We start from the raw sequence: 17,524 nt of genomic DNA, 5'->3' as shown, positions 1-17,524 counted from the left end.
GGAAAGATTTAAAAGGGGCCTGAGAGGCAACTTTTTCACACAGAGGGTGGTGACTATATGGAACAAGCTACCAGGGGAAGTGATTGAAGCAGGTACAATAGTATCATTTAAGAAGCACTTGGATAGGTACATGGAGTGGCGGGGCTTCGAGGGATATGGGCCAAACATAGAAAAGTGAGACTAGCTGGGTGGGCACTGTGGCTGGCAAGGACTGTTTGGTACAAAGGGCCTGTATCCGTGCTGTATTGCTCTATGATTCTCTGACTCTATAACCAGCCTTTCCCAGTTTGTATTGCTCTGACACCACAGATACTACCTGACCTGTTGAGTATTTCCAGACTTCTTTTTTATTTCAGATTTCCAGCAACTGTTGTGTTTTATAACAGGAGAAATAGAAATAGTAAAAAGATTATTTGGTCCTTATATTCAATAAAATCATGTAGGATGTGAAAGTTTTGTATCTCACAGTTCTAGCCTTTTTTTGTTCTTTTCTTCTGTTCCATTTCATTTCCTTCCAATAACATTTCTTCTAGACAGATCAGATATAATGGACAAGCCTTCACCACCCTATCAGTCAGCACATCTCCCACTTGTGTCCTTCAGTCTCTCTTGGTATCCACCCTATCACAGACATTCCCTTTGTTCTCCCCTTTCTCTGCAACTTAAAGCATGAATGATTTCTAACTTCTCCTAATTCCGATAAATGGTCATGTAGCTGAAAGATTAACTGTTTCCTTCTCCATAGATGCTGCCTGATTTGCTGAGTATTTCCAACAACGTCTGTTTTTATTTCAGATTCCCAACATCCGTATTTTTTTGCCTTTCATTCTGAAGTCATTTCAGCAATATTTTTCAAAATCTTGTCTCATCAAAGACTTTCCACTGGGATCACTTGTTGCACTTTGCTGCCCCCCATTCAAGATATCTGGATGATTTCCTGGTTCTAATTTATGCTATTGAGGACTTGAAATAAATTATAATGTGAAAAAGGATTAGTAAGGATTTGTTCAAACATTTACTTGTTCTATGCATGATAAATTTGATATAGTGCACTAAATCTAAGAAGGCAAAAAATTTCTTCTAATGAGTCTTACATTAAGTGGAATCATTATGTCAGCAATTAAACACAGAGTATAATGGTAATCTGGTCCAACTGCAAATGTGCTTACATTAGGGCAAAATGCACAGAGCAGATCTGATTGCACATATACTTGCAGATGACATGATGATTGGTACAGTTGTTGATAGTGTGAATGGTAGTCTTAGGCTACAGGGCAATATAGATATATTGGTGAAATGGGCTAAGAAATGGCAGATGTATCCAGATAAAGGTGACATGATGCATTTTGAGAGTACCAATGAGGCTAGGATATATACCATGAACAGCAGGGTCCAAGGGAGTATTGAGGAACAGAGGAACCTTGGTGTACAAATCCAAAGATCCCTGAAGGTGACAGTGCAGGTAGATTATGTGGTTAAGAAGGCATATTGGCATACTAGCCTTCATTAGTCAGGGCACTGACTATGTTCCAACTTTACTGAACATTAGTCAGACCTTGGCTGGAGTACTTGTGTGCAGTTCAGGTAACCATGCTATGGGAAAGATGTGACAGCACTGGAGAGGGTGCAGAGGAGATTCACCAGGATTTTGCATTTTAGATATGAGGAGACGCTAGGTCTGTTTTCCCTGGAGTGGAGGAGGATAAGAGGGGACATGATTGATGTATGTAAAATTATGAGGGGTATAGATAGGGTAGATTGCAGGAAACTATTCCCCATATCAGAGGTGAATAAAACTAGAGGACACACAGTTAGGATAAGGGGTAAGAGATTTAGAGGGGATCTGAGGGGGACATTTTTCAACCAGAGAATTACCTGGAATACACTGTCCGAAAGAGTAGTGGAAGTAGAGTCACTGACAGCATTTAAGAAGTGTTGGGTTCAGCACTTAAATCACCTTGACAGAGAAGGCTACAGGCCAGGTGCTGGGAGATGGGATTAATATGAATGAGTACCACTGGTCAGTGTGGAAATGGTGGGTTGATTAGCCTGTTTCCATGTTTATTGACTCTATGACTGGTCAAGAAAAACAAGTAAGTGGACATTGGGTTTAGGAGGTCGGGGACGAGTGAACCCCTTGATGACTATAAAAAGATTAAGAATAGTCTTCAGAGGGAAATCAGCAGGGCAGAGAGATGGAATGAGATGGATCTGGCAGGTAAGGTTAAGGAAAATCCCAAGAGGTTCTATAGCTATATAAAGAGTAAAAGGGTGGCTCGAGAGAGAGTAGGTTCCCTTAGCGATCAGCAGGGCCGTCTATGTCTTGAGCTGCAGGAAATGGGTAGGATTTTAAATGAATATTTCTCCTCGGTGTTTACTGAGGAGAAAGTCATGGTTGCTCAAGAGATAAGGGAAACTAGTGGAGATGTTTTGAAGGATATTCGTATAACCAGGGAGGAGGTATTTGCAGCCTTACAGCACAAAAAGGTGGATAAATCCCCAGGGCCTGACCGAGTGCATCCTCAGGAGGCTAGAGAAGAAATTGCGGAGGACCTTGCAGAGATATTTGCTTCATTGTTAGCCACTGATGGTGTTCCCAAAGTTTGGAAGATGGCTCATGTTATTCCGTTGTTTAAGAAGGGTAGCAAGGACAAACTAGGGAACTATAGGCCAGTCAGCCTGACATTAGTAGTGGGGAAGTTACTGGAGGGAATTCTGATGGACAGGATCTACCAGCATTTGGGTAGACAGAGTCTGATTAGAAGGAGTCAGCATGGCTTTCTGCATGGAAAGTCATGCTTGACGAACCTTTCAGAGTTTTTTGAAGAGGTAACCAAAAAGGTAGATGAGGGTAGGGCAGTGGTTGTTGTCTATTTGGACTTGAGCAAGGCGTTCGACAAGGTCCCGCATGGCAGGCTGGTCTGGAAGGTTAGGTCCCATGGAATCCAGGGAGAGCTAGTTAGGTGGATTCAAAATTGGCTCGGAGGTAGGAAGCAGAGGATGGTGGTTGAATGTTGTTTCTCGGAATGGAGGCCGGTGACTAGTGGTGTACCGCAAGGGGTTTGTGTTGGGACCCTTGTTATTTATTATTTATATAAATGATTTGGATGCGAATGCACAAGGCTTGATCAGTAAGTTTGCCAATGACACGAAATTAGGAAGTGTTGTTGATAATGAAAGAGGTTATTGTAGAGTCCAGGGGGATCTTGATCAGTTAGGGAAATGGGCTGAGGAGTGGCAAATGGATTTCAATACAGACATGTGTGAGGTGATGCACTTTGGAAAGTCAAACCAACGTAGGACTTGTACTATGAATGGTAGGGCACTAGGGAGTGTAATGGAACAGAGAGACCCAGGAGTAGAAGTGCATAGTTCGTTGAAGGCGGCAGCACAGGTAGACAGGGTGGTGAAAAAGGCGTTAGGCACACTGGCCTTCATTGGTCAGGGCATTAAGTATAGGAGTTGGGATATTATGTTGCAGTTGTATAAATCGTTGGTGAGTTCATACTTGGAGTACTGTGTACACTTTTGTCCACCCTGTTATAAGAAAGACATGGTTAAACTGGAAAGAGTGCAGAAAAGGTTTACGAGGATGTTGCCAGGACTAGAGGGCCTGAGTTATAAGGAGAGGTTGCCCAGGCTAGGTCTTTATTCCTTGGAGCTTAGGAGAAATGTTTAAAATTGAGAGGCACAGATAAGGTGGATAGTATCAGTCTTTTCCCCAGGATAGGGGAGTCCAAAATTAGGGGGCATAGGTTTAGGGTGAGAGGGGGAAGATTTAAAAGGGACCTGAGAGGCAACTTTTTCACACAGAGGGTGGTGAGTATATGGAACGAGCCTCCAGAGGAAGTGGTTGAGGCAGGTACGATAGTACCATTTAAGAAGCACTTGGGAGAGGTACATGGAGGAGCGAGACTTAGAGGGATATGGGCTGAATGCAGGAAAGTGGGACTAGCTGGGTGGGCACGGTGGTTGGTATGGACTGGTTGGTACAAAGGGCCTGTATCCATGCTGTATTGCTCTATGATTCTCTGATTCTATAACCAGCCTTACCCAGTTTGTATTTTTCTGACTCCACAGATACTACCTGACCTGCTGAGTATTTCCAGAATAAATTGATGCGGATTGTGCTTAAGCATTTTGGGACATTCTGCGTAAATGAGTGATGACTTGTGGCTCATAAGATCAAACTTCAACAACTACAACCATTTTCCTTTATGTAAGTATTGACGTGTTTTTCCCTTGATGCCCGTTGACCTCAATTTTACCAGGAGTCCTTGATGTTACCCTTGGTCAAGTACTAGCTTAATGTCAAGGACAATCACTCTCCTCTCACATATGAAATTCAGCTCTTATGTCTATATTTGGACCAAAACTGTGATGAGATCTGGAGCCAAGTAGTGCTGAACCCCAAACTGGGTATTGATGAGCAGGTAGTAGGTGAGGAAATGCTGCTGGGTCACAATCAACAACTCCTTCCATTACTTTGTTGATAACTGAGAGAAGACTCATTGCACGGTATGTAGGCAGATGGGATATGTCCTGCTTTTTGTGATAGGATGTACCCAAACAATTTTCCGGTGGCTGTCTGATATGACTTTAGCTTGAAATGATCTCCAATACGATCTGCTCTGGGTAAAATGGAAATTGAATTGCATGGTATCTAAAGTACAGTCACCATCCATTTTCTGGGCTATGGTGATGGTTAGGGTATGTCACCCATTAAGGCTGTTCCATCATTCAATTAAATCATGACTCTTCTCTGTCCCATCTTCATTCAGCTACCTTTGCTCTGGAATCCTTGATGCTCTCATGTAACAAACATCTAGCAAGCTCATATTTTCAAAGTTGCAGTTGTCCCTACAATCACAGTCTTTGGGGAGAGGATTCTAAATTTCCTCTATCCTTTGTGTAAATTGTGTTAGTCCAGAAATGTGAGTGTAAGCAATTGGCCTGTTAGTGGGAGGGTCAAACAGGGCTGCCACATAGCAGACGAGGGTGACACTGAAGGATGGTTCGAAGAATGAGGTGATTTTATGCGGGTGGACAAAACGGAAGATGGCAGTCATCCCACTGAATCCTCTTTACAATCCATTTCAGTGTCAGAACATAATGGGTAGTGTGTAAGTTAGGCTTCCATTTTCCACCACCCATTGTGCCCTATCTCACCTTTTAAAGCATTTGTGGTTATGTAGAGCTATGTAAGGTTTATTTGGACCTTTAGACAATATTACGCACCAGACAACAATAACAATGTACTTATCATTGTGAAACTTTGTCATTGCAGGAATGTAATCACACAAAAATATACTAAGCTGAAAGAAAGTATTGGGTCAAGTGACTTTAAAGTTTGGTCAAAGAGGTAGAATTTTAGAGGCACCTTAAAAGAGGAAAGAGTGACAGTAAGATTTTAGGAGGGCATTTCTAGAGATTAAAGCCTTGGTGTTGAAGGTGGGATGATGAGAATCAGGCCAGAAACGGAAGGCCATAGAGATGTGGAGTGAGGGGTACTCATGACTAGAAACTACAGGTGATCGAGACTCAGTAGAGCTCTGCTGATTTGACTGCCTTTTGTTTTGAAGACAGTGAGTTGACAGGCCATAATGTTAATAATGTGACAAAGTGACATGCATTTTATTGACATGATTGATAGCATCATTAATTAATGACAAGGTCTGCCTTTGAACAGATTAAAAAGGAGTCATTAGATGGTTTGTTATGTTTTATGATTTCATTTTTACAGGGTAACATAACCAATAGTCAACACACGTCATTCCTTTCTTATTGGTAAATAAAATGGAACAGTTGTCCTCCTGATATTAGTTTGTAATCTTTCAAAAGGGAATTCACCTTTTGGCATTTAAAGGAAGATGTCCATAAATCTCCTTGCTTGTAAATGGCAAAAGCTGCACAGGGCACTTGGCCCCAGGGTATGTGAGTCAATCAATGGGCAGAGACTATAAATATCGCTCTTTAAACTGAGTTCTGAGCGGATTGTAAGTGGGATAATGTTCACCATGCTATTTAGCCCATGCAATAATTTGAGCTCATTGCTATTTCTTTGTATTGCTTACATCCTTTAAGCTCTGACTATTTTACAACTTTGTTTCACCAGCAATACATATTTTGAAATGGTGCTCCATCAAATCAATTCCTTCGATAGTAACCAATCCCATGGTTACACAGGCATGACTCAAGTGTTTTCAACTCTCAAAATGTTGGTTAGTAAGCTCACACAGACTGACCTTATACAAAGATAAAAAGAAGGACTTCTGTTATATACTTTTGAAGTTATCCCCCAAAGCACTTTACAAATAATCAAATACTTTTTGAAGCTTTGTCATTGTTGCAATGTGGGCAATGTGGAGCTCCCACAAGTCAGTAGTTAATTAGCATTCTGTAATGTGGATTGAGAGATCAATATTGATCAGAACTCCAGGAATTATTCTGCTCTTTTTTTTGAAATAGTGCAATGGGATCTTCTTGAGAACAGAGGGGGCATTGTTTTTATGTGTCATCTTGAAGCACGTATTCAGCTTAGATTTTTGAACTCAGGTCTCCAGAATCGTAGTTGAACTCCCAACCATCTGATTCTGAGGCACCGGTGCTGCCAAATAAGCTTCAGCTGATGCAGTAACCATGATAGGAAAGTACATATTAAACAAATGTTTGTTTTGTTAACTAGCCTGAGATTTCAGACACAACTGAGATTTATTATGAACACTACTCAGTTATTTAATATGTATAAAGGTGCTTTAATTTTTACCAGAATAGGCCTCACTGCAAAGTATTAAACCAAATGAATCCAGAATAGTGGGTTGACCTTTGAATCTTTTACACTGGGGTGTTAAGTGCTCGGCTTTTTCACGATTGAGATTCCTTTTTATTTATGATTATGGATGTGTATAATCTAAATATTTTATCCATTTAATTAAGGTGGGATGTGCAGATCACTGGTATGGCAGACATTTATTAATAATCTCTTATTATATTTGCGGAGGCAGTTGTGCTCTTTAATCTGCATACTGAAAGTTCTCACATGGTGCTGCACTATCCAAGGAAAATGCATGTGCACTGACTGTAGATTCCACTCTCTGAATTGGTGCAGGACTTGCTGTCTTTCGTTGCATTATACCTGGAGGTTTCACTGCATATTCACTCCATCCCAGTGTTTGCAACCAGCCAGCCCCCGCACACATACTATTGATTACAAAATATGCTGATTCTTTTGCTGCCCTGCCTTTCCACAATGATTAATAAATGTACAGACACTTCATTACTTGATTGGATGATTCTTACCCATCAGTTAAACTGCATATTATTTCCCATCCTCAATGTTTTATGCACTAGTAATTAAAAGTGTTCAATTTAAAAAAAAACTATGATATTTCTCCAAGTGTTTTGTTTGTATCAGCTAAGCTTTTTAGGTTTGTGCCTCTATCCAGATTTATCAATGCACAGTGCAATTATTGATTTTTTTTTCTATATTTTTAAGTGTGCAGCTCAATCTGCTGTTGAAGGATGAAGGCTCCCATTACTCTGATTATTTCTTTGCTGAGTTCTGTCAGTTCATCGAAAAGAATTCATTTTAAAAAGCAGATGGCCCCATCTTCATGTGTGCGATGTTGTGGGCCATTGGAGAAGTCTGCTTATCCATATGGATTATCACAAACTCATGGTGTTGCAGGTGACCACCATACCTACCCCTTGCCGGAAATCAAACCAAAGATAGACATTACAATACTGAAAGGTGAGGTTTTTTTATACTCTCCTAAGTTCAATGTTTCACCTCTGGGACTAAACAAAGCAGTGATCCCTTTGTTAGATGTTAGCCATGACTTATCGGTGGCATCTTACATCTGAGCTAGAAGCTCTTGGCTCCAAACGCCACTCCAGAGAATTGAGTACATGTTCCAGGCTGATCATTCACTGCAACACTGAGGAACCACTGAGGCATCTGACGTTTGTTAATTCAGACTTCAGACTCACAGTGGCCTGGCTTATATTTGTACCATAATCATCTGCACAGAAAATAGATATTCTCGTGATTATTACCCTGGTGTTTATGGAACTTGCCATACACAAATTGTCTGCTGTATTTCGTACATGGCATTAGTGACCACACTTCAAAAAAGACGTAAGTTAGGAGATGCAGGCATGCTATGTTGGCGCCGAGAGAGTGGCGACCCTCGCGGGCTGCCCCCAGGACATTCGCAGTAACGCAAGAAGACGCATTTCACTGTGTGCTTCAATGTGACTAATAAATAAATATCTTATATAGTGCCTTTCACATCAATTATCTGGACTTCATCTTAGTTGTCCAGATAGTGAAAGGCACTATATTAATGCAAGGCTTTCTATCATCGATACATTTAAGAGGAAGCTAGGTACACAACAACACAAGAAAATAGGAGCAAGAGTAGTCCACCAGGGCCTTCAAACTTGCCCAACCATTAAATATGATTATGGATGATTTATGCTGGTCTCAACTCCTATTCTGTAGTAGTTCCCCATAACCCTTAATTCTTTGATCTTCCAAATATGTTTCTACCTTAAATATATCTAATGATCTGGCCTCCACAACCATCAGGGGCAGAGAGTTCCAGAGATTCACTACCCTCTGAGAGAAGAAATTTCTATGCATCTCTGTTTTAAATGACTGCCCCTTATCTTGTAGTTATGTCTCCCACTAGTGAAAACATCTAACCTCTACCCTGTCAAGCTCCCATAGGATCTTATATGTTTGAATAAGGTCAGCCCTCATTCTTCTAAACTCCAAGGAATGCGGACCCAAACTGTCGAGCCTCTCTTGATGGGACGATCCTCTCATCCCATGAATTCACTGGTAAATACCTGAGTGTGAACAGAGTAGGGACTTATGTTGACTCAGTGATGAAATAAAGTGAACGGGACCAACAGAATAGACCAGCTGCCCTGTGTGGCCTGCTTTATGCCACAAGTTCTATGTAATTGCATGTAAGGTTTAACCCTCTCCAAATTAAAATGCTAACAATAAAATATTATTGTCATTCTGCAGGCTCGAAAGGTGAGCAAGGAGAGAGGGGATTGTCAGGAAAAACAGGCAAAGAAGGACCCAAAGGTTCTGTAGGTGTTATTGGTCCCAAAGGGAACAAAGGTCAGCCAGGAATTCCAGGGAACAGCTGCAAACAGTATTATGCAGCATTCTCGGTCGGCCGAAGAAAGTGGATGGAAAGTGAAGAGCTCCAGGCACAGCTGATCTTTGACACTGAGTTTGTGAACCTCTACCAGCACTTCAGCATGTTTACAGGGCGCTTCTACTGCTACGTCCCGGGTATCTACTTCTTCAACCTCAATGTGCACACCTGGAACTTCAAGGAGACTTACCTCCACCTGATGCACAACTCTGAGGAGGTGGTGATCCTGTACGCCCAGCCTAGTGACCGCAGCATCATGCAGAGTCAGAGTGTCATGCTCGAGCTGTGGCTGAAAGATGAGGTGTGGGTCAGGCTGTACCAAAACAACAGGGAAAGCGCTGTTTACAGCGACGAGACTGACGTGTACATCACATTCAATGGCTATTTAATCAAGCCAGCAGAGTCTGAATAGGAAGAGGAGGCTGCTGAGCCCCTCGGATCATTTTCACCATTCAAATTAGATTATGGCTAAATAGGGTAAAGTTATGAGGACAGGTTGCATGAATTTAGCTTGTATCGCTCAGCATTGATGATCTTCTGAGGTGTTTAAGAGGATAAGGGGAGCTCTAGGGGCTCTTATTCCCTGTTTCCCACAAATTCAATATAAATAAAACAGTTAAGGAGAAAACACACAAAGCGCTGGAGGTTTTCAGTGGGCCAGGCAGCCTCTCTGGAGTGAAGTGGACAGTCAACATTTCGACTCATCCAGATGAAGAGTCTTGACCCGAAACAGTGACTGTCCATTTCCCTCCATAGACGCTCCCTGACCTGCTGAGATCCTCCAGCGCTATGTGTTGCTCCAGATTCCAGCATCTGCAGTCTCTTGTGTCTCCATTTAAGAAGAAAACCATGGCACTAAAGAGAGACGACTCCCGAGGACCAGGTATCTCCTACCCCTGTGTCTTAGAAGAAATAGGTGCCCTAACTATAATCTTACAAAGGCTTCTTGCTCTAGGAATCATTCCCTTACATTGGAAAATTGTGCTTGTCACTCTGTTATTTAAAAAAGATGGGAAAATGAAACCAGTGAATTATAGAACAATTAGCCTAACATCAATCATTGGTAAATTACTATTCCATAATTAAGGAAAAGAGTACTAAGAACAGAGTGACCAAACACTCGGAATGATTATAGCTGATTAAAGAGAGCCAGCATGGATTTGTAAAAAGTAAGTCATGTCTGAAGAACCTGATTGGTTATTTTGGAACAATGATTAATGTAGTGCCCAGGGGAATGTCTCTGGATATTATTTTTATAGACTTCCAGAAGGGATTTGATGAAATCCTTCAAAAGACATTGTCAGTTAAAAATGAAATTATTCAGCTGGTTAAGAATTTGATGTACAGCTGGGGATGGGTAGTAACAGGCAGTCAAATTGGCAGAATGTCATTAAGATGTCCTGCAAGGAACTTTGTTGGTGCTGCAAATGCCAGAACTAGTCACTATCCTTATAAGATGGGATAGAAAGTCACAAACCCGTGTTTACTGATGACATGATATTATAAGTATTAAAACTGAAGAGAGATATAAATAATTAAAGCAAAGGGCAAAACTGTGGCAAATGGACACCTATGCAGATAAAAGGAGAAAAAGAACAGAGTATATTCTTAATTTTGAAAAAGCTAGAAGCAGTAGAGGTCCATAGAGACTCAAGATCCACTCACAAAGATCATTAAAATATCATGGACAAGTATAGAAAATAATGAAAAAGGTTAATGGAATGCTGATCTTTTATCTAGAGGACTGAATTTTAAGAAGGTGGAAATTATGTTACACATATATTTGAAATAAAGGTTAGACTACATCTGTGCAATTCTGACACCACACCTTAGGGAAGATGTACTGACCCTGGAAGAGTTGCTGTGTGGGTTTATCACAATCATACCTGAATCCAATCACAAGGAGGGATTGTACAAATAAGTGTTGTAGTCCTCGATTAATTGTGATTTGATTGAACCTTTAAAGATATTTTGGAGAACTGATCGGATAAGTGGAGAGAAACCATTTCCACTCATCGAGGATACAAGGATATAAAGGCATGGTCTAAAAACTAAAGTCCAATCTATCAGGAGTGCCTCAATCAGGAAACAGGCCTCAATGCAAAAAATGCTTGAAGCTTAGAGTTTAAACTTTGGAACTCTCTTCTGATGGATTAATTGTCAATGTTTAATTCGAGTTAGACTTTCGTTAACTAAAGTTATAGATCACCTCATTGAATGGTGAAATATGATCAAGGGGCTAAATAGCTTACTCCTTATATTCCTGTATTCTTGTGCAAGGGTGTAGAACAGGGGAGCATAACCTTAAAATAGAGCTAGGACATTGAGAGGGTGGTGTCACAACGTGCTTCTTAATACAATTTAGAAATTTAGAGTCAGGTCTCTCAAAAAGCTGTTAAGGTTAATAAAACTGTCAAAGCTGAACCTGATAGATTTTTATTTGAGAACTGTACAAATGGCAATGGAACTAGGCAGGTAGATGTGGTGAAGATGCATATTAGTCATGCTCTAATTGAATGGCAGAATAGGCTTGAGGGGCTGACTGGCTGTGTCCTGTTCCAATGTTCCTATGATTTATATACAAGCACCCTTGTTCACCTTAGATCCATATTTGTTGAAGCCATCCTCCAAGTAAAGTCCATTGATTGTAATTTCACTTTGCCCTGGGCATCTGCTACCTAATGGGGGGAGGAAACTGAGACACAAGAAATTCTGCAGATGCTGGAATCAGAGCAATACACAGAAAGTGCTGGAGGAACTCAACAGGTCAGGCAGCATCCATGGAAGGAAACAAACCGTCGACGTTTCAGGCCGAGACCCTTCATCAGGACTGGAAAGGAAGAGGGCAGAAGCCAGCATAAGAAGGTGGGGGGAGGGGGGAGGAATACATGCAGGCAGGGGATAGGTGAGTTCAAGTCTGGGTGAGCACGTGGTCGAAGAGCTGGAGAGAAGCAGTGATCACAGAGGGGGAGCAGTGAGAGAGGGTCTCACAGAACTCTTGTCGAAGAGAGGAGAAAAAGAGAGGTAGGCATCCCTGGAAGAGACTTCACAGTGGAGCAGCAAGATGGAGACACAAGAAATTCAAATTAACTTCCCTAAAACTTCTTGCACGAAAGGAGTTCTATCTGATTTGAAGTCGGAAAAGCCTGGCTCTTATTTTAATATCAAAGCTCACTATATTTGGGCACTTCACATAATCTGAGCTTAGGAGAAAGATTGTTGATCATGAACATTAAACTTTTTTTCACTTTCCCCAGTTGCTGCCAGGCCTGCTGTTTTTATTTCATTTTTCAAGAATGCTTTAATTTTAGCTCATTCATTTCTCCTTTCTTGGTTTGTTCTGTGCTATCAATATATCTTAAGAATATGAGTACAGAAAAAAATTATGAGAAAAGGACTAAGTCTGAATAATAAACGTGAACTGCAGCAGCTCATCGCCACTGTTGTAAAGGCAATTAGCAGAGGGCAATAAATGCTGACATCACTGGTGCTGCCCACATCTCATGCATAAATATAAAGTTTTGCCTTCCCCACCTCGAGGTAAAACTAGTGTTGGATACATTGATAATAACATGTTGCAACTAGTTAATTCCTTTTATTGGGCAAATTTTTCCCAAGGTGCTTCACTTCAGTGTTATCAGGTAGAATATGGCACTGAGCTACATATAGAGGTATCAGGGCAGTTGACAGGCTTGTCAAGGAGACAGATATGAAGAAATTATATAAGGAAGAAAGGAGAAGTAACAAGGTTTAACTAAGGGAATTTCAGCATTTAGTATCTAGACAGTTGAAAGCATAGTTACCAATGTTGGAGTAATGGAAATAGAGGAAGTGCAAGAGGCCAGAATTGGAGGTGGGCGGAGGCGTCAGTGAAAGGGCTGCAGGAGGATACAGAGATAGAGAAAAGGAAGGCCTTGGAGGGATTTAAAAACAAAGGATGAAGTCTTTAAAATTGAAAGTTCACTGGACCAGAAGTCAATGAAGGTCAACAAGTGCAAGCGTGATGGATGAATGGGAGCTGGTCTGGGTATGGCTACTGGCAGCAGAGCTATGGATAAACTTGAGCTGGGTTCCAATAGCTGACATCAATTAATATAGCATTGTCACTGAACAGTTAAATATAATTGGAAAATTATACATTTATACAGGTGCTCATTAAAGTTAAGGATCAGTCTGTTCTCATTATCTCTTCTGAAGCATATTTATACTTTTGTATTCATGTTATATTTTCAAGTAAAGAGTAACTATGAATTTTGGTAATCTATGTCTTTCTATTCTTGTTGTCATTTGCATGTTTATAGCTCCAGGGAACTGTCAGTTCCTCTGGCTTTCCATCTTGAGACATTTTTGGATCACCCTGACAAACACAAACACCACAGGATTAAAATTACAGCCAGAAGGAGTTTTCACGTTGTAACATTTATTCTCTGCAACAGGATAAACGTTTTAAAGCCACACCAATGAAAGCTAAAAATGTAAGCTGTTTTAATTCTTTGCTGTTCTTCCTTTATTCAAGTTTTCTCTTCTATTAATTTCTTGCCCAATTTTATTTTCAACGCTAATGCAACCCAATGGGAATTTAAATTGAATTTCCAATTACTGTTTGAAGACGACTTAAAAACTCTCTTAGCTCTCTTTCAAGGAAGAGCAAGGGAATCATGTATGGTATCATGGCCAATATTTATCCCTTTATCAGCATTTAAAATTCAACAACCTCTCTTTTCTGTTTGTGGGATCTTGCTGTGTGAAAATTGTTGCCTTCTTTATTTATAACAATGGGAATATGTCAAAAATACTTTGTTGTAAACTGTTTTGGGATGTATCAAAGTTGTACAGCGTACAGTCAGAAACAGGCTCTTTGGCTCACTGAGTCCATGCCAACTATCAAGCACCCATTTTTACACTAATCCTATCCTAACCTATTTTGTTCTTCCCACATTCCCATCAAGTGCTCCCCAGATTCTACCCCCTACTTACATGCTAAGGGCAGTTAACAGACCAATTAACCTACCAAACTGCACGCTTTTGGGATGTGAGCAGAAACCAAGTGCTGGGTGATGGAATTAATAAGGGTGCCCACTGGTGGGCATGGGCAAGTTGGGCTGAATGGCCTGCTTCCATGCTGTAGGATTCTATGACTCCATGACTCCATGAAACTGAGGCATCTAGGGGAGACTGACACAGACACAGGGAGAATTTGCACACTCCACACAGAGAGTAGCGGAGGTCACTGGAGCTCTGAGGCAGCAGCTCTGCTAACTGTTCTGTCCAACATGTCACGAAAGTACAGGTTCTTTCCTCAGTTCTCATGAAAACTCCATTTAGTTATTTCTTTTGGTCCCACAGTCAGTTTGTGTTTTTCAAGAGAATTGAAAGCCCCTACGCTCTAACTTCTTACAGTTTATTGTCACACTGGATCAGTGCTGTAATGTGTCCTGCATACTGAAATCTGGGTTATTAATATACATCCAAAAGGAGATCATGACTTCACACTTCCCTTTAATGCGGAAGAGCAACCTTTCACTACTACTTGCTGCATTATCTCCATTAGCCAGACTCATACTATTGTCACCACTGCCCTTTTCATTACACAGGCTTCAATTTTGCTATCAATTTATTATGTGGCACTTTATAAAACAGCATGGACATTATAAGTTATTCACGCATATGAATAAATGTTCTAGAATAGGAAGGGCAACCAATGAGCTTTGATATTGATTGGCAACTGTAAATTATCTGTGCATTTAGATGAGTGAAACTGATCCTCAGCGTACTGAGGTTGCTCAAAAAAGCGATAAATATTACACTTCTGTTTTGATAAAATACACAAAGAATCAATCAAGAGTGTAATAGTTACATGAATAATAGCATGGTACACAGTGAATTAATCTTCCTCACAGAAAATAATGGGAATATATGAGATCTTCATATTATCATACCATTTAGTTTGTTTGTCTTTATTAACTTCTATGTTGTTAAATGAAGTCCATCCTATTTATTCAGCCAAATTAGACAACAGGGAGATGTAGTTCTTTTTGGAAACACATTAATGGTAATATCTGAGTCTGTCTTAAACAGATGAAATAACAAATTATTATAAGACAAAGCCATTTGAACATCAGCAGCAACTGGTATTTAATGAGTGCTTTTAATGTAGGAAATAGGGCCTACGGGACCTCTTCATGAGGTTCTTGGTGTACTGATACACATCTGCAGAGGAGCCAAGAAAAGAGGGAATTGTTTTCATCTCCCAAGAGCCAGGCCTCTTTGAATGGTGGTGGCTGAAATATGGCATGAACTGAGAACTGTCTAAGATTAAGGGAATCGTGTAATTGACCATTCTCACAAATCTGATTGAATACTGGAGGAGGAGATTTCAAGGAGATGAAGGCAGGGTGAAGGACATTGTCTGTATGGACTTTAATAAGGCCTTTGACAGGATGAATCGTAGGCTGGTCCAGAGGGTGAAGGCACAAGGGATCCAAGGCATGTTGGTGAACTGAATCCAAAATTGACTGGGTGATAGGAGGCAGGGATAGTGGTGGATGGGTGTTTTTCTGAGTGATGCACCACAGGGATCGGTGCTGGGACCTTTGTTGTTTGTAAAATATATAAATGACTTGGACATAGGAGGTGTGATTAGTAAGTTTGCAGACAACACAAAATTTGGTGGCATTTAGATAACAAAGAAGGTTTCTCAAAGATACAGTAGAACATAGATCAGCTGGAAAGTTGGGCAGAACGGTGGCTGATGGAATTTAATCAAGACAAGTGTGACGTAAAGCAGCTTGAGAGGTCAAAATCTGGTAGGACATATGGGGTAAATGGCAGGGACGTGAGGAGTGTTGATATAGAGAGAAACATTGGGGTGTAAATCCATAGGTCTCTGAAAGCAGTGATGCAGGTGGATGGGGTAGTGAAAATGACATTGCTATGCTTGTCTTTATAGGCCAAGGCATTCAGTATAAGAGTTGGGATGTCATGCTGCAGTTGTACATAACATTGGTTGGACAACACTTAGAGCATTGTGTATAGTTCTGGTTGCCACACTACAGGAAGGACGTGGTAGCAATAGAGACAGTGCAGAAGAGATTCACCAGGATGTTGCCTGGGATGGAGGGAAGTTGTCATAAGGGGAGATTGGATAGGCTGGTTTATTCTCACTGGAATGTAGGAGAATGAATGGTGACCTTATAGAGATTTACAAATTATGAAGAGGATAGATAGGATAAACAGTCAGAATCTTTTTTGCATGGGCTTCTAGAACTAGAGGGCACAGAGACACAAGGGACTGCAGATCTCAGCTGGGATCTGGAGCAAAAAACAAACTCAGCGAGTCAGGTAGCACCTGTGGAGGAAAAGGGATAGTTGGTGTTTCAGGTTGAGACCCTGCATCAGGACTGCATCAGTTGAGACCCATGCAGGGTCGCGACTTGAAATGTTGACTATTTCCTTGCTTCCATAGATGCTGCCTGACCCACTGAGCTTCTCCAGCAGTTTGTTTTTTTGCATGAGAGGCCACAGATTTAAGGTGAGGGGGGAGATTTTTAAAGGAGATCTGAGAGGTAAGTTTTTCACACAGAGGATGGTAAATATTTGGAACGAGTTGCCAGAGGAAGTAGTGGAGGTAGATACTTTTATTGTGTCTAAAAAGCATTTGGACAGGTACTTGCATAGGAAAGGTTCAGAGCCATATGGGCTAAATGCAGGCAAATGGGATTAGTGTAGAGAAACATCACAGTCGGCATGGACAAGGTGGACCAAGAGGGCCTATTTCTATGCTGTACAGTTCTATAATTCTATGATAAAGCAGCACAAAGGTGTAGCATTGTACCATATGTTTGACTTGGTCCCATTGACTTTGCTACTGGGTCTTCACACTCATGATGACTAGACTTTAAAATGTCTCAAACAAAATGCTGAAACTATCTACACTAAAGAAAACTTCTTGTTACACTAAGTGCAAGAACTCAGCATCAGTGGTCTTGAAGTGGAAATGATCCATTGGTTACTTACCAAGATGCCAGACGGTGCACTCTAGGTAATGCAGCTGTCACAACAAATTGATTTTCTTCCACTTTGAAACCTGTATCCTGGGCTGTTGAGAGACACATCTCTGTTAATGTTACCTTGTGGGTGGAGCAGTGCAGTGAGTATGATGGACTGGCTGTTCCTTCCTTACATGTCAAATGTGGTGTAATATTGACAATGATAAGGAGTGATTAGAGAAGTACAATAGCTGGTCTATAGGACTAAGCAAAAACAGCATTAAAGAAAGAAAATAGCCCTGTATTTACAAGACACCTTTCATGTCCCTTTCAGGCTATCCCAAAGAACACAGCCAACGA

General features: G+C 40.9%; 1 protein-coding gene across 2 annotated transcripts in view; it reads left to right on the top strand.

Annotated features, from left to right (window-relative positions):
* Window positions 1–13,404, top strand: part of LOC127573451 (complement C1q tumor necrosis factor-related protein 1-like) — a 34,078-nt gene extending 20,674 nt beyond the window's left edge. For both annotated transcript variants that reach the window (XM_052021688.1, XM_052021687.1), the window contains exons 2-4: window positions 4,081–4,219; window positions 7,496–7,750; window positions 9,038–13,404. In XM_052021688.1, coding sequence (XP_051877648.1) covers window positions 7,522–7,750; window positions 9,038–9,588 — 780 coding nt within the window. In that variant the 5' untranslated portion in view covers window positions 4,081–4,219; window positions 7,496–7,521 and the 3' untranslated portion in view covers window positions 9,589–13,404. The remainder of the gene's footprint in view (window positions 1–4,080; window positions 4,220–7,495; window positions 7,751–9,037) is intronic.
* Window positions 13,405–17,524: the final 4,120 nt, after the last annotated feature.

The sequence above is a fragment of the Pristis pectinata genome, chromosome 8 (genome assembly GCF_009764475.1).
Source record: "Pristis pectinata isolate sPriPec2 chromosome 8, sPriPec2.1.pri, whole genome shotgun sequence".
Classification (NCBI taxonomy): domain Eukaryota; kingdom Metazoa; phylum Chordata; class Chondrichthyes; order Rhinopristiformes; family Pristidae; genus Pristis; species Pristis pectinata.
This window is presented reverse-complemented; position numbering and strand designations above follow the sequence as displayed.